Source organism: Rattus norvegicus, chromosome 1, assembly GCF_021556685.1.
Source record: "Rattus norvegicus strain SHRSP/BbbUtx chromosome 1, alternate assembly SHRSP_T2T, whole genome shotgun sequence".
NCBI lineage: Eukaryota > Metazoa > Chordata > Mammalia > Rodentia > Muridae > Rattus > Rattus norvegicus.
In genome coordinates this window covers 266,437,807-266,454,563 of record NC_141534.1, presented here as the reverse complement: position 1 = coordinate 266,454,563, position 16,757 = coordinate 266,437,807, and the positions used below count along the sequence as shown (strand labels likewise).

Below are 16,757 nucleotides of genomic sequence, written 5' to 3'. Positions count from 1 at the left end.
AATGCAGGGTCCTCGTTGCGTATCCAGTTTGTTAATCTATGTCTTTTTATTGGGGAGTTGAGGCCATTGATATTGAGAGATATTAAGGAATAGTGATTATTGCTTCCCGTTATATTCATATTTGGATGTGAGGTTATGTTTGTGTGCTTTCACTCTCTTTGTTTTGTTGCCAAGACGATTAGTTTCTTGCTTCTTCTAGGGTATAGCTTGCCTCCTTATGTTGGGCTTTACCATTTATTATCCTTTGTAGTGCTGGATTTGTAGAAAGATATTGTGTAAATTTGGTTTTGTCATGGAATATCTTGGTTTCTCCATCAATGTTAATTGAGAGTTTTGCTGGATACAGTAACCTGGGCTGGCATTTGTGTTCTCTTAGGGTCTGTATAACATCAGTCCAGGATCTTCTGGCCTTCATAGTTTCTGGCGAGAAGTCTGGTGTGATTCTGATAGGTCTCCCTTTATATGTTACTTGACCTTTTTCCTTTACTGCTTTTAATATTCTTTCTTTATTTTGTGCGTTTGGTGTTTTGACAATTATGTGACGGGAGGTGTTTCTTTTCTGGTCCAATCTGTTTGGAGTTCTGTAGGCTTCTTGTATGTGTATGGGTATCTCTTTTTTTAGGTTAGGGAAGTTTTCTTCTATGATTTTGTTGAAGATATTTACTGGTCCTTTGAGCTGGTAGTCTTCACTCTCTTCTATACCTATTATCCTTAGGTTTGATCTTCTCATTGAGTCCTGGATTTCCTGTATGTTTTGGACCAGTAGCTTTTTCCGCTTTACATTATCTTTGACAGTTGAGTCAATGATTTCTATGGAATCTTCTGCTCCTGAGATTCTCTCTTCCATCTCTTGTATTCTGTTGGTGAAGCTTGTATCTACAGCTCCTTGTCTCTTCTTTTGGTTTTCTATATCCAGGGTTGTTTCCATGTTTTCTTTCTTGATTGCTTCTATTTCCATTTTTAATTCCTTCAACTGTTTGATTGTGTTTTCCTGGAATTCTTTCAGGGATTTTTGTGATTCCTCTCTGTAGGCTTTTACTTGTTTATTAATGTTTTCCTGTGCTTCCCTAAGTGTGTTCATGTCTTTCTTGAAGTCCTCCAGCATCATGATCAAATATGATTTTGAAACTAGATCTTGCTTTTCTGGTGTGTTTGGATATTCCATGTTTGTTTTGGTGGGAGAATTGGGCTCCGATGATGGCATGTAGTCTTGGTTTCTGTTGCTTGGGTTCCTGCGCTTGCCTCTCGCCATCAGATTATCTCTAGTGTTACTTTGTTCTGCTATTTCTGACAGTGGCTAGACTGTCCTATAAGCCTGTGTGTCAGGAGTGCTGTAGACCTGTTTTCCTCTCTTTCAGTCAGTTATGGGGACAGAGTGTTCTGCTTTCGGGCATGTAGTTTTTCCTCTCTACAGGTCTTCAGCTGTTCCTGTGGGCCTGTGTCTTGAGTTCACCAGGCAGCTTTCTTGCAGCAGAAAATTTGGTCTTACCTGTGGTCCCGAGGCTCAGGTTCGCTCGTGGGGTGCTGCCCAGGGGCTCTCTGCAGCGGCAGCAACCAGGAAGACCTGTGCCGCCCCTTCCGGGAGCTTCAGTGCACCAGGGTTCCAGATGGTCTTTGGCTTTTTCCTCTGGCGTCCGAGATGTGTGTGCAGGGAGCAGTCTCTTCTGGTTTCCCAGGCTTGTCTGCCTCTCTGAAGGTTTAGCTCTCCCTCCCACGGGATTTGGGTGCAGAGAACTGTTTATCCGGTCTGTTTCCTTCAGGGTCCGGTGGTGTCTCCGGCAGGTGTCCTGCTGCTCCTGGGCCCTCCCCCACGGGAGCCCAGAGGCCTTATACAGTTTCCTCTTGGGCCAGGGATGTGGGCAGGGGTGAGCAGTGTTGGTGGTCTCTTCCGCTCTGCAGCCTCAGGAGTGCCCACCTGACCAGGCGGTTGGGTCTCTCTCTCACCGGGTCTGGGAGCAGAGAGCTGCTGCGGGCCGGGATCCTCGGGTGTGGGACTTCCCCAGATGATCTAATTCTTAGAACTGGATCTGATACCTTGGGCTGATCATTCTGAGTGAGGTAACCCAGACCCATGGACATGCATGGTGTACACTTACTGATAAGGGGATCTTAGCTATAAAGTACAGAATACCCAGGATAGACCTCACAGACCCAAGAAGTTAAATAAGAAGGAAAGCTCCAGTGAGGGTGCTTGAATCTCACTTAGACGGGAAAACAAAAGCCATGTGAGGCAGAAGGAGGAAGATACCTATGTGGGAGAGGGGAGGGGAGGGAAATAGGGAGGCAGTATCAGGTGTGAGGAGACAGGAGAGAGGTCTGGAGGGCCAGGAGAATGAATAGAAACCCGCAGCTGGAGGGTGGGGGCAGGGAACAGATCTCTAGAAAGTCCCAGATATGGAGGAGGTTCCCAGGGGTCAACAGGTGACCTTAGCCAAGATGCCTAACAGTGGGAACCAGAAGAGGCCACTTCCTGTAGCCAAGCAGGACCCTCAGTGGAGGGATAAGGACGCAAACCCACCCACAAAACTTTTGACACAAATGTTGCCCTGTCTAAAAGAAATGAAGGAACAAAGACAGGACAGAGACCGAGGGAATGACCAACCAATGACAGACCCAACTTGAGGCCTATCCCATGAGCAAGCACCAACCCCTGGCACTATCAATGATGCTCTGTTATACTTGCAGGACAGGAGCCTAGCATAACTGTTCTCTGAGAGGCTCTACTCAGAGGCTGACTGAAACAGATGCAGAGACCCACAGCTAAACATTGGAAGGAGCTCAAGGACTCTAAAGGAAGAGTTGGGGGGAAGAACTGAAGGCCCTGCAGAGTATAGGAACCAACCCCACAGGAAGACCAACAGAGTCAACTAACCTGAACCCCTGAGAGCTCTCGACACTGAGCCACCAACCACAGAGCATACATGGGTTGAACCAATGCCCCTGGCATATTTGTAGTAGAGGACTGCTTGTCTAGCTTCAATGCAAGAGGATGTGCCTAATCCTGCAGATTTGATGCGTCAGGGTAGGGGGGATACCCAGGAGGTTCCCCATCCTCTCAGAGGGGAAGGGAAGGGAAACTGGGGGGAAGGACTCTAGGGAAGAGGGACAGCATTTGTGATATAAGTAAATAAATAGGTAAATTTAAAGAAAAGACTGTAAAGGTCAATGGGTAAGCCCAGAGTTCCTGTACTGCATTTGTTACAATACTGTGCTATGCTTGGATATAGGAAGCGTACACATCGCCAAGGATGCAGGACTAGTGGTATACTGTTTAATACAGTTAAGACAAGAACTAAACCACATGTCACACTGAAACCCATTATTCTACAGCTCATTTTTATAAAAAGAGAGGCTGGCTCCAGAGTGCTAATGTAAGAACTGTCTTCTACTGAGACCTGAAGCTCACAAGAGGGCAGACCAGATAGTGAGATGAAAACTGCTATTCCCCTAATAGACAAATGTCTTTTCAAACAGAATCAGCATAATTCAGGTTAAAAATGAGGTGTGAAGACATCTGATGTGTTGGCTCTCAGGCACTAAACAGGCTTTGATATCACTGCATTAACAGGGTAAAAATTTAGGGTCACAGAGACAATTAATCATGACGATAAATAGTGCTATACAGATGACTCTTTCCAATCATCAGATGTGTCTTGGTGCTAGCTTAAGAGGGAAAGGGAGCTCCAAATCAAGTCACACAGCTTTCCTTTAGAGGCATAAGTTACTTCTGCTTTTTAGTAGTAAAAGAGGGACCACAGCTAGGCTTTCACTCTGGTTTCCCCCATCTTTTCCACATTAAAAGAGCAGTAGTCTCTTATTCCCAACCTTCCTTTTTTGGAATTTACCTCAGTGGTGGTTGGCTGTATAGTGGTGGCCATAGTCATTAAACAGTCCCAATAACTAAATTATGGATCCAGCTGTAAGACTGCCTAGATCTCCCTCCGTCACCTTGCAACTAGTTTCAATTACACTCGTTTCCTCTAGGCTCCTTCTTACCTCTGGCAGAGTAGAAATGTTATTGTTCTCTAGATTTAGCTCCTCAAGTGCGCTGCATTTTGCTAATGATCTGGGTATTGCTGACAATCTATTGTACCTCAGGCCAAGGCGATTTAAACTGGACAGGTTTCCTGTAAATACAAAAAGAAGGAATTTACCGTTCAGAAAATCTGATAAGCCTTACACTGTCATAAGCTACAGCCTAGATATTAATTACTCTAAAGTATTATTTCAGCAGATCTTTAAACCAAGGGGTTTATTAGAAAAATAACGATAGATAACAATAAGTTAATTTTAAATGAACAGTACTAGAAAGCTTTGGGCATCACTTAACAAATTAATCTTCAGCTTAGAGCACACGGTCCTGAGCATCAAATGCCACCATGACACCCAGTGATATCTCAGCATACCCAATTTGAACGCACATTAGACACTACTGAGCAAACACAAGATGAAACATCTCATTCCCCAGCTATGTTCTAGATTTACTGTCAAAGCAATACAGCAAGCTATGTGTAAACAAGCTACGTGTAAACTACCTGGATGACTATGGTGTCTGTTATCATAAGAGATTCACCCAATATCCACTAAACAACACATATAAACTTGTTTTGATACTTAAAAGGGCATCACTAGCAATTAAATCCAGTATATTCCTTCGTCATGACTGATTCATTTCTAACTACAAATCACACTGGCTGCTCTGACATTTCTGGCTACAATGTTGCCCTTCTTCTACATTAGCCAGTTTCCCCAGTGTTGGAATCATAGGTGGATGCCTATGCCCCGTGTGTTAGTGTTTGTAGACACGGATTTGAGACTGCGCTTTCTCCAATCTACAGACAGTCATTTCTTATTTTTGCTCTCAGCATCCTATGGCCCATCTTTCTAGATGCAACATTACTACGATAACTAACAGCGCTAACAGCATCAGTCAAGCCTTGACACTGTTAGAGAGCAGTCACTATGCCCACAGTCCTCACCAGTCAGTCTTCACATTCTGTCCCTTCTCAGTAAATAAATTTAAAGCTAGTTCTTACCCTTTATCTTATCTTAGAGTCTATACCTTAAATCTAATAAACACTATCACAGAAACCCTGCCAGCTCTCTGCCTTCTGTATTCTACAGGTACACACACCACTTACATTTCTTTTCTGCGGTCCTGTTGGGATGTTGAGCCAAGAATTTGTAGTTCTAATTAAGATTCTAAAAGGTGTAAAATAGAATATAAAAGCAGCAATAAAAACTACCCCTTAGCAAAAATAAGCTAAGCTTGCCTTGAAATAATTTCTAAATTAACTCAAGATGCTTCACTGGTATCTTTCTGATGGCACTCTGGTAAGACATATCCACTTTAAAGGGGGTGGGAGAACAAAACAACAATAAAGAAAACAGACTGACTGCTTTCCAAAACACCAGACAATTTAGTGATCAGAAATGAGAATAAGAATCTATCTTTATTATTGTTACTACTGCTCTAGGATACTAATCTGTTTTTGCTACTTAAAAACACTGAATTAGTGAAAAATAAAATAAGTTAAAATTATATACATACTAGCAAAAATGGGAACATTTACGTGTACAAGAAAAACTGGATAGCACAATACAATAGGAAAACTAAAGTATTTATATTATTTATAACATATGCAACATGAACATACATCATTTAGAAAAGTGAAAGTGTACTTGTAAACTCTGTAACCCTGAAGGGTCAGAAATACTGCTGGATTTTTTTCCTCCTTTAGCCTGTAAACTATCTGGGTAATGAGAGAGTAATATTTACAAACTAAACCTTATGAGATTAGTAAGTAAGCCTGCAGAATTATGTTTCAAAGCAGACAATTCTTGAGTCTAGTATTATTAACTATTATTAGTTAATAGTTAAAAGGTATGTACACTGGGACGTTGTATTTCACTGTGTGCATGTGTTTGTGTGTGCTGACACATGCAAATGGACTCACAGGCCTGTTTGTGCTTGTCTGTACAGGCCAGAGGTTGATGTTTCATGTCTTCCTTAGTCACCCCTCCCTACCGTACTTCTTAGATAGCTTCTTACTGACCCTGGAACAGGCAGACTTGACTACACTGGCGGGCCAGCAAGCCCCAGGCAAACGGCCGTCTGCTGCTCCTAGACCTGCTACAGACACAACCAGGGCCTCACGCTCTCACTGCAAGCGACTTACAAACGTGTACACAGAACAACTAAACTAGCACTTCTTTCTCTAACACCAACCTCGGCACATCCTCAGGCCACATGTGATCTCCCGGTGAGTCAAGTATGATCACAAATGGCTACTCTTTATGCTCAGGACTAAAATGTTCTCTTCTTACACAGACTATTTGATTCCAACCTTTGATTCTATAACAGGCCGGCTCTCAAACTTCGTGATGCAGTTTACTGAAACTGCTTCTTTACTACATAGTGACCCCACAGGACCACTAGACTCAAGGCTGAGGTGAAATCTGTGTACAAATTTGTAAGTCTTACATCTCAATCTGTTTTCAAGAGTGAAGCATTTCAGACTAAACTGTTATGGCTATTTCACTTAGTTGAGACTTGTAAGTCCATCTGTTTTCCAGATAGATGGGTAGTGCCCTAAAAGTGAGGCCAACGGTAGGAGAAACCTTGCAGATAGCACACATTTGCATATTTAACAGAGTGAAATTATCTGAAAAAATTTAGTCTCAATTTTAGCCTCAAAAATAGTTTGACACCTAAAACTCAACTTTATACTTGAGACAACACAGCTTTGACCGGCTTCATGATGTATCTGTAATGCTATTCCTAACACTATGCCAATACTTCCTAGGATCAGTGGGGCCACGCCAATTATAAATGCTTATTTCTATTTCATTTCCCTTTTCAGATCCTCGTAAATGCTACTATCAAAACATTAGTGCAAAACTAGGCAAAGAACATCCACAGTTGAACACTGCTGGGAGTTGTATTATGATAAAGCAGCATATGCCAAGGGGTGCTAACGTGGCAGGCTGAAGTCTAAAAGCTGTTACATACGTACGTACATACATACATACATACATACATACATACATACATACATAATTTCATTAATTGAAATGTTTCCTAACATCACTTTTACCTTGTCCAAATCAATCCTTCAAATTCTATATCCTTAAAATAGTCCTCTCTTCTGTCTCTTTGATAGTCTATTATCATAACAGTGATATAAATCTACTCTTATTTTCATGTAACTGAGAAACACTAAATATTGCTTCTTCCCTAATCTATCAGCCGTGTTCACACTACTCAGTCTGTCTGTAGGGTTCCTGGCCTGCTGACCCCAATGCTGCCATAGAAAATGCCGAATAGCACAGTCCATTCTCTCAAGACGCTTACCTCCACAAGTGGCTAGTATGCTCAGATATTATAAAGTCTGACCAAAATGCTTTGAATATTTATAGAAGTGAAGGACAACCCCTAGCAGGAGAGATCAAAGCCAACCTTATAAAGCAGGTGGGAGAGTTACTATGAAAGTGGAACATCCCTGCCTGGTACCACAGAAGGAAATGAACAAAGAAGGAAATGTAAAAGTGGAGAGGAGAGGAATCAGTGAGCCAGCTCAACAGATGGGCTTGACACATGCCTGAGAATACACAGTCCTTTAGACCCCACAATGGTACAAGTTGTCCTGAAAGTTGTCCTCTGACCTCTGTTGGACATGTGCGCTCTCTCTCGTGCGTTCTCTCTCTCTCTCTCTCTCTCTCTCTCTCTCTCTCTCTACACACACACACACACACACAGAGTGAGTGAGTGAGTGAGTGAGTGAGTGCGTGGTGAGTGAGTAGAAGAGAACATTTATAAGCTGTTAAGTGAAATGTAGATGGAGTATGCTTACATATAAGGCAGGAGCTCCCAGGTCAATAACTGGAGCTAAAGCTTTAGGCAGCCACTCCATGGCATTCCATGAAAACAGCTAAGAAGCAGCACTTGGTCACTGTTCTCACGGTTGGGAAGGGGAGGACAGTGACTTTAGCTCACAATTTGAAGGTATCACCATACCTCAGCAGGAGAGGTAGTTGTGACCACAGAGCATGGAAGTGGTTGCCTACATCTTGATAAACCAAAAGTGTGTCCCATGTGTCCCAGTGACCCTATAACACATTTTTACTCTGCTAGGATTTTTCTCTTAAAGGTTTCACAACTTTCAAAACAAAGCACCACCAGATGGGGACCAGGTGTTCAAATACATATGACTGTAGGGACATTTTACCCACCAATCATAACAAGACCACACAGGTAATCAGTGTGGAGTTTAGCATGAGGTATGTGAAGTGACATCACAACGAAGAAACTCAAACTCTGGCCGCTTCCTATGCACCAATCTTTCTTTAAGACTGTCCTGTACTGGTTCATTTCTGCTGCTGTGATAAAGTACCCTAACACAAGGCAGCTTGAGAGAGAAAAGGTTTATCTGAGCTCACTATTCCCAGGCAGTCAGGGCAGCAGAAATGTAAAGCATTATCCCCACACTCAGAAGCAGAGAAATGAAGTCCCTGAGGGCTCAGCTGCTTCCCTGTACGCTCAGAGCAGTTCTCCACTCACACCATTAAGACTCCTTGACAAGAAATGGTGTGCCCCAGCAGGCTGAATTAAGACCCTCCCTAGAGGCTCCCCTGATCAGACAGAGACTCTTCGCAGGTGATTCCAGGCTGGGTCCGGTTGAAAGGCAACAGTTGCAAAGGTCCTCACGGACTGTGTTCAGGTCCCTGGCTCCCTCACTGACAGAGAAGAATGCTGGGTTCATTCCCAGCTGCTCCCCACTGTCCACACTGCTGAGCTCATGGACTATATTGAACACATTTGCTCATGGACCTTTCCACATCACTTCAGCCAGATTCTAGATCATACAAACTGTTGTTTAAATACACTTGGTGTTAATTTCTTAACTCTTTCATATATTGGCTTATTTCCTTCAACTGACTAAAAATCTTTTAAGGGGCCTTGTAGTAGGTATAGGTATATTTCTCCTGTCCTGTATTCTCTGAAGAATACACTTCAGAGCTAAGAACACAAAAAGTACTGATTTATGCGTGTTAACAGTTACAAAAGCTACACATTTATCTGTCCTTTCTATTAGGAACAAGATTCAGAAAAAAAATTACAAAAGGCCTACAAAATTCTCTTCTTTGACAAATTCTCACTTTGTAGAATAACAGAGGTCTATGAAAGTAAGACTTCTCTGGACCTGGTCTTCAAACACATGTCAGAGTCACCTGATCCGTGTGAACATAATTCTCCACAAAATCCACAAGGAACATGCCAGTAGTATAAGCCACACAGAAAGTGGTAATTTCTCTCCCTTTCTGCACTCTTTCTACTTAGCCATACCTTTAAAACTCACAACACACACACACACGCACACACACACACACACACACACACACACACACACACACACAAAACCTTATTCCCTTCTCTAGATTACATGGGGCCAGTTCAGTATGTACCTACTGCGAGCTTTCTCTCAACAATCATTTATGTATACAAAACAAGGAGTGATATATTTGGTCTTGTATATATATTTCATTCTATTTAACATCTCTAAGTAGTCTGTGTGTGTGAGTAACAGTATATATCTAACCATGACACAACTAATGTCATATTTCTAACTATTTAAAGGGATTCAGCAAGGCAAACCTTCATTCATACATCTAATCACACATCAGCATATTTCATGATTTGTCAGAGGACAGTTATTTTGAACAGTTAGGAATATGGAAATCACACAGCCACATCAATTTTATTTCCACAAAGTCAAAGATCGTGTGATTCACTCACTCTCTGGAAGACACACAGTGAGATTATCTTTATTGCTTGCCAACAGCCACTGTGACAGCGAAGCTAGCAAAGACGGGAAGTTCCCTCAAGTACTGACTGTGACTGTCTGTAAAGGCAACCAACCTTAAAAAAACGAGAAGTAGATATGGCATCTCTCTCTTCTTCTTACTAAGCCATTCTCTATCACTGAAACATCTGTCAAGGAGTCTGAAGTCTACCAGAAGAGCAAAGGACGTAATGGAAAGATTCCGACTTCTGCTCCATCAACCGGCATGCGTGTCTCCTCTAATCATGCAAAGGACAAATGCAATGCTTTGCACCTCTCTTAACCCCACTGAATCCGAGTCATTCTCACGAACATACAGTGGTGTGGTGATGGATTTCTAAAGGCTGCGCATCTCAAAAGCCAGTAAAATACAACCAAACTAAATGTCACCCTTAAAATCAGAATAGATTTCTAGAATTCAAACATCTCAAACTAACAACGTTGTTGCGAAATGAATGCATGCCTTTGACCAGGACTATAATAGTGCCTCCCTCCACCTAAGCTCTGACCTTGTCCTTCACAGTAGGGATAGAAAGAAGGTGAATTTTTAAAAACATGACCCATGAGAAACCTACGCTTACAAACGCCTTCTCTCTTACTTAGGAGAATGTGGAAGAGGTGTCTGCACTCAGCCATGCTCCTATTACTTTTAACAGAGAAGGCAATACCAATACAGAAGAGGAGGAAGAAGGCACGTGGTACCCGAGTTTGCCATTCACTGTGATTCCTCAGCCATGGCTCTGACTCCAACTTCTTCCCATGAGTGGGAACCACGCTACTCGCTAAACTGCAACCTTGAAGTCAAGAAGTGGTCTGCTTTAATGCTGAGACATTCAAGCCGAGAAAACGACCAGAGCTGAGTGTCTCTGTAAAAACAGGTTGATCATGGTCCAACACTGACGGTTGGCTTTAAGTGCTTAGCTTTGACTGTAAATGACTCTGTGCTCCACTGTGACAGTTTATTTTCTTGTGCTGTCAAATCTTTTAAACATGGTGAAATTACAAGGTCATGAATCAAAATGAGATACACAGTCTCTCTTTAGGTTAGTTCTGTGTAACACCTCAGTAACACAAATCCAAATGGGCTCTCGATTTTAACAAAGTAGAAAAAAATCCGTAGGAAGAACATACTAAAGATGGAATAACACCAAAGGTGCATTTTTAAAGCAAATTGAAAAAAAAGAAAAGAATTTTTTTAAAGTTTTGAATGTTAAAAAAAAAAAAAAAACAAGAAATCTTATTTCAAAGTTACAGATGACACTGCACAGAAGTCACTTATAACCTTTGTTTCTGCTGTTACTGCTGTTGTCTGTTTTCCTTTGATACAGGGTTTCTCTGTGTGAACCCTGGCTGTCCTGGAACTCTCACTGTAAACCAGGCTGGCCTTGAACTCAGAGAGATCCACCCGTCTCTGTCTCCCGAGTGCTGGGATTAAAGGTGTGCCACCACACCAGGCATAATGTCTCCTCAGCCATAACCACTCTGCATTTCTTCAGAGTGCAACACAAAGACCTCTGTGGACTGGCCTGTGCTTTAGCCTTGAATGTGAGGTTTTGTTGCATCCTTCTCTCTTTATCTAATTTTGAAAAGAAATAAAAAGTTGAATGTTTATCCTGTTTTAGACCCTTTCTCCTCTTATTTCATAATGGTTACAGAAATCCCAGAATATTTTACAAAAAAGCAGGTTCATCCTCTGAACAAGATGGCTCTGTAAGAAGACTTAAGGTTTTCTTTTTGTCCCCAGAGAAGCCTGGAAGTAGAAAAGGATTCTACGCAGTCCATGTAGTCTGGATCACTCAGCGAGGCGTACTCAAGACTCTGACCTAACTACCCTTAGTTACCCCCCCTCTCCTCGGGCCCAGCAAGGGCCGTGACCGTGGCGTTGTATCGAGTGGCAGTGATTAACTAAGTATGAACTCTCAATTAGAAGCTGACAGCAAATAAAGCAGGGGACACAGCTTGGCTATTTAAGGTGGGGAGTGGCTATGGGTGAGGTGATATGTGATTTCAGAAGTGAATTTAGGGCAGGATATTTTAGTCAAGAAAACAGGAGGGAGGGTAGCTGCTACAAGAACAGCAGCTCTACAGGGCAGAGAGTGGCTCTTCTGCCTGCTCACTGAGTCACATTTTAAGTATGGGCCATGATGACAGTGAATGATGGAAATGTTTAGTAGGAAGTATCAAGAGAGCCATATGCTAACTAGCTCAAGCTTGCCACTGACTTCCCAAATGAGCTATTCTTCTCCAACAAAACAGAAGACCCTCAAATGTTAGTTGAGGAGAGTTGATGATGGAGTCCCTGCCTAGCATGTGTGGGGCCCTGGTTTCAATCCTTAGCATGCCTAAGTAAGCAAAACAAAACAAAAACAAACAAACAAACAAACAAAAAACAATCACAAGATTTAAGTATACAACAGATCACAATCCAAATGTTTAGTTTTTCTCACCAAGTCTCTACCTTTGGCTACTCAATCATAATATATGGGATAGAAGGGATCACAGAAGACAAAATAAATTATTTAATAAACAATATATGAAAATGATAATGTAAAACTTCCAACACATATTACCTAACTTTGACTTCACCCCAAAACATAACTGTTTTATCTTCCAGCAACTAACAAACTTATCACACAGATGTAGTATTATTTTAAATTCTTATTGTTTCCATTCTCACTGATTTCTAATACATACCTGGGATCTGATCATATAGATGTGAGACATGAAGTCTACAACATCATCTTAATTACAAGAGATTAATAATGAAGTCAAGGGCTGCCTACTTTTCCAGAAGACCCAGGTTTGACTCCCAGCACCCACATAGCAGCTCACAACTTCTAAGTCCTGGTCCTGTCTTCTAACCTCCACCAGTACCAGGAAAAACTGCATACACAAAACAAAACCACAATAAAGTCAAATGCCTTCTACCTATAATAACACTTGCTTGTGATTTATTTTGATTAGCATGTACAAGACCCTGGGGTTCAAATTCCCAGTGACACACAATAAGCAAACAAACTAAAGCACAAAATTACCTCTGTTTAAAAAAAAAAAAAAGACATGCACATAAAATTAAAAGTAGGAGAAAGAAGGTTACACAGAACAATTCTCTTTCTCAAAGAAAGTGTGTCTAAGGGACCCTAGCCCGGCTTCACAGGAGATTCTCAGCAGCCTGTTCTCTCCCATATGCAAGGATATTGCAGTTTGCTGACCACAACACCTGCTTATTACTCCTGAACAAAATAGGGATTCAGATAAATTCATAAAAACACTCAACACTGCTAAGACTACCTGAGAGGAAAAAAGGGAATGATGACCAATCCCATACACCTACTTAATTGTTAGAATGAGTAAAGGCAGCCAGAACCTGCTCAAGAAACAAATTAGCAACCTAAGAAACCCAGGGACTCAGCAGCCTGAGGTCTGCACACAGCTTTACAACTTAGGCTAAACTACACTTAGGTCTTCCTGCCTTGTTGCAGTAGGGTAAAGCAACACCTTCTTCCTTCTACAACAAGCAAAATTCTGGATTTTATGGAAGGTTCTTTGTTTTGTTTTGTTCTTGTAAAATTATTAACATGACAAACCCATGGGGGAAAAAAGAGAACATTGAAGGCAGTTACTTTCCCTTCACTGTTCAGTTATTCAAATAATAAGCCAATTTGAAGACATTTATTTCAATGTAGCAACATCCAATAAAAGAAACTAAACATGTCACTATGCAATTTTTAAAAACAGATAGCTATTAGGATAAAAATTAAAACCCAAGTTGAGCTGGCCCAGAAGTATACTAGAGAAATGTCATCAAAAAAGATTAGCACTGAAAAAAACATAGTTCTTAAACTTCAGAAATAAAGACCTGATCCTTTGTATGGCTGGGCAAAAAACCTGCCACTTATAATGTGAAAACACATACCTTAAACTTCAAAGGGCAGAACCGAAAGGCAAAGCTACTTCCTAATTCTCAAGGGAAGGGAACTGAGTCCAGTAACTGTGTGGCCAGCCCAACTGCTCAAATACATGACCACTAAGAGAACATTACTGCTCCCAGGAACTGTTTTGATAAAACTACTATCAGACAGGTTTTAGCTAATCAAAATTTGACTAATCTTACTGCAATTAAGCAGCTGATGAATAATAAAATTAGAATAATGAAGATTAGATAACAGTATTACAATTGTTCTGACACTGTAACTGACACCGATCAGATTGTAAAGAGACTCCCCGAAAGTGCAGGCAGTGGAGCAGGCAGTGGAGCAGGGTAAGGATACATCACTGTCTGGTCAGCCACTGTGATAATCTAATGTTCTACGAAGAAACTAAAACTGCTTAAACAACATTCCTACTAAGGAAACACTGTGACCCAAGTGTTCTCACTGGTAAATTTTATCAAATATGAATGCCATGTTCTTCTTTCTCGTTTACTGTGTTTGTGTTTTGCCTTCATGTTTGTCTATACACCACTTAAATTCCAGGAGGCCAGAACATGGCATTGGATCCTTTAGCACTGGAGTTACAGACAACTGTGAGCTGCCATGTGTGTGCTCGGAATCAAACTGGGGTCCTCTAGAAGAGTAGCCAGGAATCTTACCTACTGAGCTATCTCCCCCAAGTTATGCCACTTTTATATAAATGTCAAATGATAAGAGGCACATTCCCAAGTTATTATATGTGACCAACTTTACTAGACAAAACCATTTTAAAATGTTTTATGAGAACATACGTGTTACAAATAAATCAAAGACTCTTAACTGTTCACGTGCTACAGGAACATGCCTTGTGCGATCGATTCCAGTCCTCCTCTCTTCCTTATCTGTTTGTCTTCTATGGTTTCCTAACACTTTACTCCTCAAATAGCCAACCTGTGTTTAGATCTGTCTTCACAGGTCTCATTAATTCTCTAGAAAAACTTCTGGGACCTGGGAGACATTCAGTGGGTAACGTTCTTACTAAGCAGAGATAAAGATCCAAGTTCAGAACCCTGTAAGTGGGTGTCTTGGTGCACACCTAGAAGCCCTGCTCTGGGGAAGGAGAGTTTATCTGAGTTTTAGTCGAGCTCATGAAAATATAAAATTGTATTTTACTAGTTTCTTCACTGTACTACTTCGCTTCTTTCCAGAACTTTTCTCTTTTGTGACTTTTGAACTTCACTTACTTTCTATTGTTCCTATCTTTCTGCTCTTGGTTCTGGAGTATTCCTTGTACTTTAGCCTACAGGCTCTTATTTTGGTTTTTATGTTTACTGTATTACACAGCATTTTCCAACGAATTTGACTTGGTGAACACTTCTTTCTAACATCTTTTCATTTGCATATACACGTGTGTTGGGAGGAGAATATCCCGCCGTGGGCCGCTGGAGGCCATAGTTCAATGCTCAGTGCTTCTGTTATGCTCCACCTCATTTCCTCAAAGTTTCTCAGGGAATCTTAATCTCACTAGCTGGCTAGAGCAGCAGCCAGTAAGGAAGCTTCTGGGAAGCCCGTCTCCACCCCCTAGCACTGGTCTCACAGGAGTGAGCTACCACGTCCAGGTCTTCATGGGCACTGGGAAGCTAAGCCTAGGACCTCATGATTACACAGTGCTGTAGCCACTGCACAGTCTCCCCAGCTCCTTAGCAGACAGCTCTAAAAGTTGTGGGTTTCTTTTTTGTATCAGTCTGAACATGATCATGTTCATGAGTACAGAAAAGACTCTGTGTTCTTTCAGCTGAGATCACTTCTCTGACCATCCTAGTTACTTCAGTGATTTTAAAAACAAAAAGTAGGAAGTAATCGCCATGGTTTCTAATATCCTGAATCGTCATCAATCTGTTCTTTTTATATTGTAAGTGTATTTGACACAACACTCCTTAACTTGTTACATAATGCAGACAATTTTGCCTTTCCAGTTTAAAGAAAAAGTAGTTAATTTAATACCAATACAAATACTATTATGATAGGAAGATCCATGGGTCAAGACTAGAAAGACATAAAACTCAGTTCTTTATCTAATATATAATTATATATACTAAGTCTCAGTTTGGTTTTCTGTTAAGAAATTGCTGACTTATATTATCACCTGGTGGTTGGTAGACAACATCTCTCTCCAATTTAATACAGAAACAAAAAGTAAAACAAAACACCAAAAACAAACTGAAAACATCTTCCAAAATAAACGACTTAACAGAGTGGTGGCTAAGAGCAGTAACCTGGAAACAAGCTGAGAACCCAGGAAAATCAGATATCGGGATCTGTCCCAGAGAGCTTCCCCAAACAGAAGCTGGGGCTGAGGGACCGTGTCATGTTTCTGTCAGGAGTTGAAATCTAAGTCCTGCCAAGGTAGAGCCCTTCAGGCTGCTCCTTTAACATAAACTGAGCCAGCGTTGAGCCAGTCCTCGAACAAGACACCAACAGGCTCTGTGTCATCTAAGAGACTTCAAAAACCCACCTGCACATAACTCAAAATTATTAAGATGGCTCCTCTAAATACCTGACAGAAGCAAACACAGTAATTATTGAAAAAGACAGCATCACCATAAACCTAAAATGTTTTATTAACAGTACCTCTCATAGAATTATATTATATAAATCAAGAACAGATGAGTTTTTTCTAAATAACAAAGAGTTTATAAAAATATCCTTCTTGGCTTACATATATTTCTAGACAATTAGAAAAAAACAAGACTATACAAGTATAAAATATTATCACGGCTAAATATCTCCAGTTTGCAATTTGGGAAAAATCCTCAAAATATATTTTAACCATCTTCAAAGTATCTCTCTCTTACCAACTCAACATTACAAACAACTTTTGAAATTATACATATTTTAAAATATGTCATGTTTTAAAACCTAGACAGCAATGATTTTATTTTGCAATGTGGTATCTTAATAAAGAATCACATTCATAGGGGTTGGGGATTTAGCTCTGTGGTAG

General features: G+C 41.0%; 1 protein-coding gene across 11 annotated transcripts in view; it reads right to left on the bottom strand.

The window, feature by feature from the left end:
- The window catches only part of Shoc2 (SHOC2 leucine-rich repeat scaffold protein), an 88,661-nt gene that overhangs the window by 16,528 nt on the left and 55,376 nt on the right, over positions 1-16,757 (bottom strand). For 10 of the 11 annotated variants that reach the window (XM_087565473.1, XM_087565517.1, XM_087565526.1 and 7 more), the window contains 1 exon segment: positions 3,997-4,127. The exons of the other annotated variant lie outside the window; for it this stretch is intronic. In XM_087565473.1, coding sequence (XP_087421599.1) covers positions 3,997-4,127 — 131 coding nt within the window. 11 annotated transcript variants of the gene reach the window in all.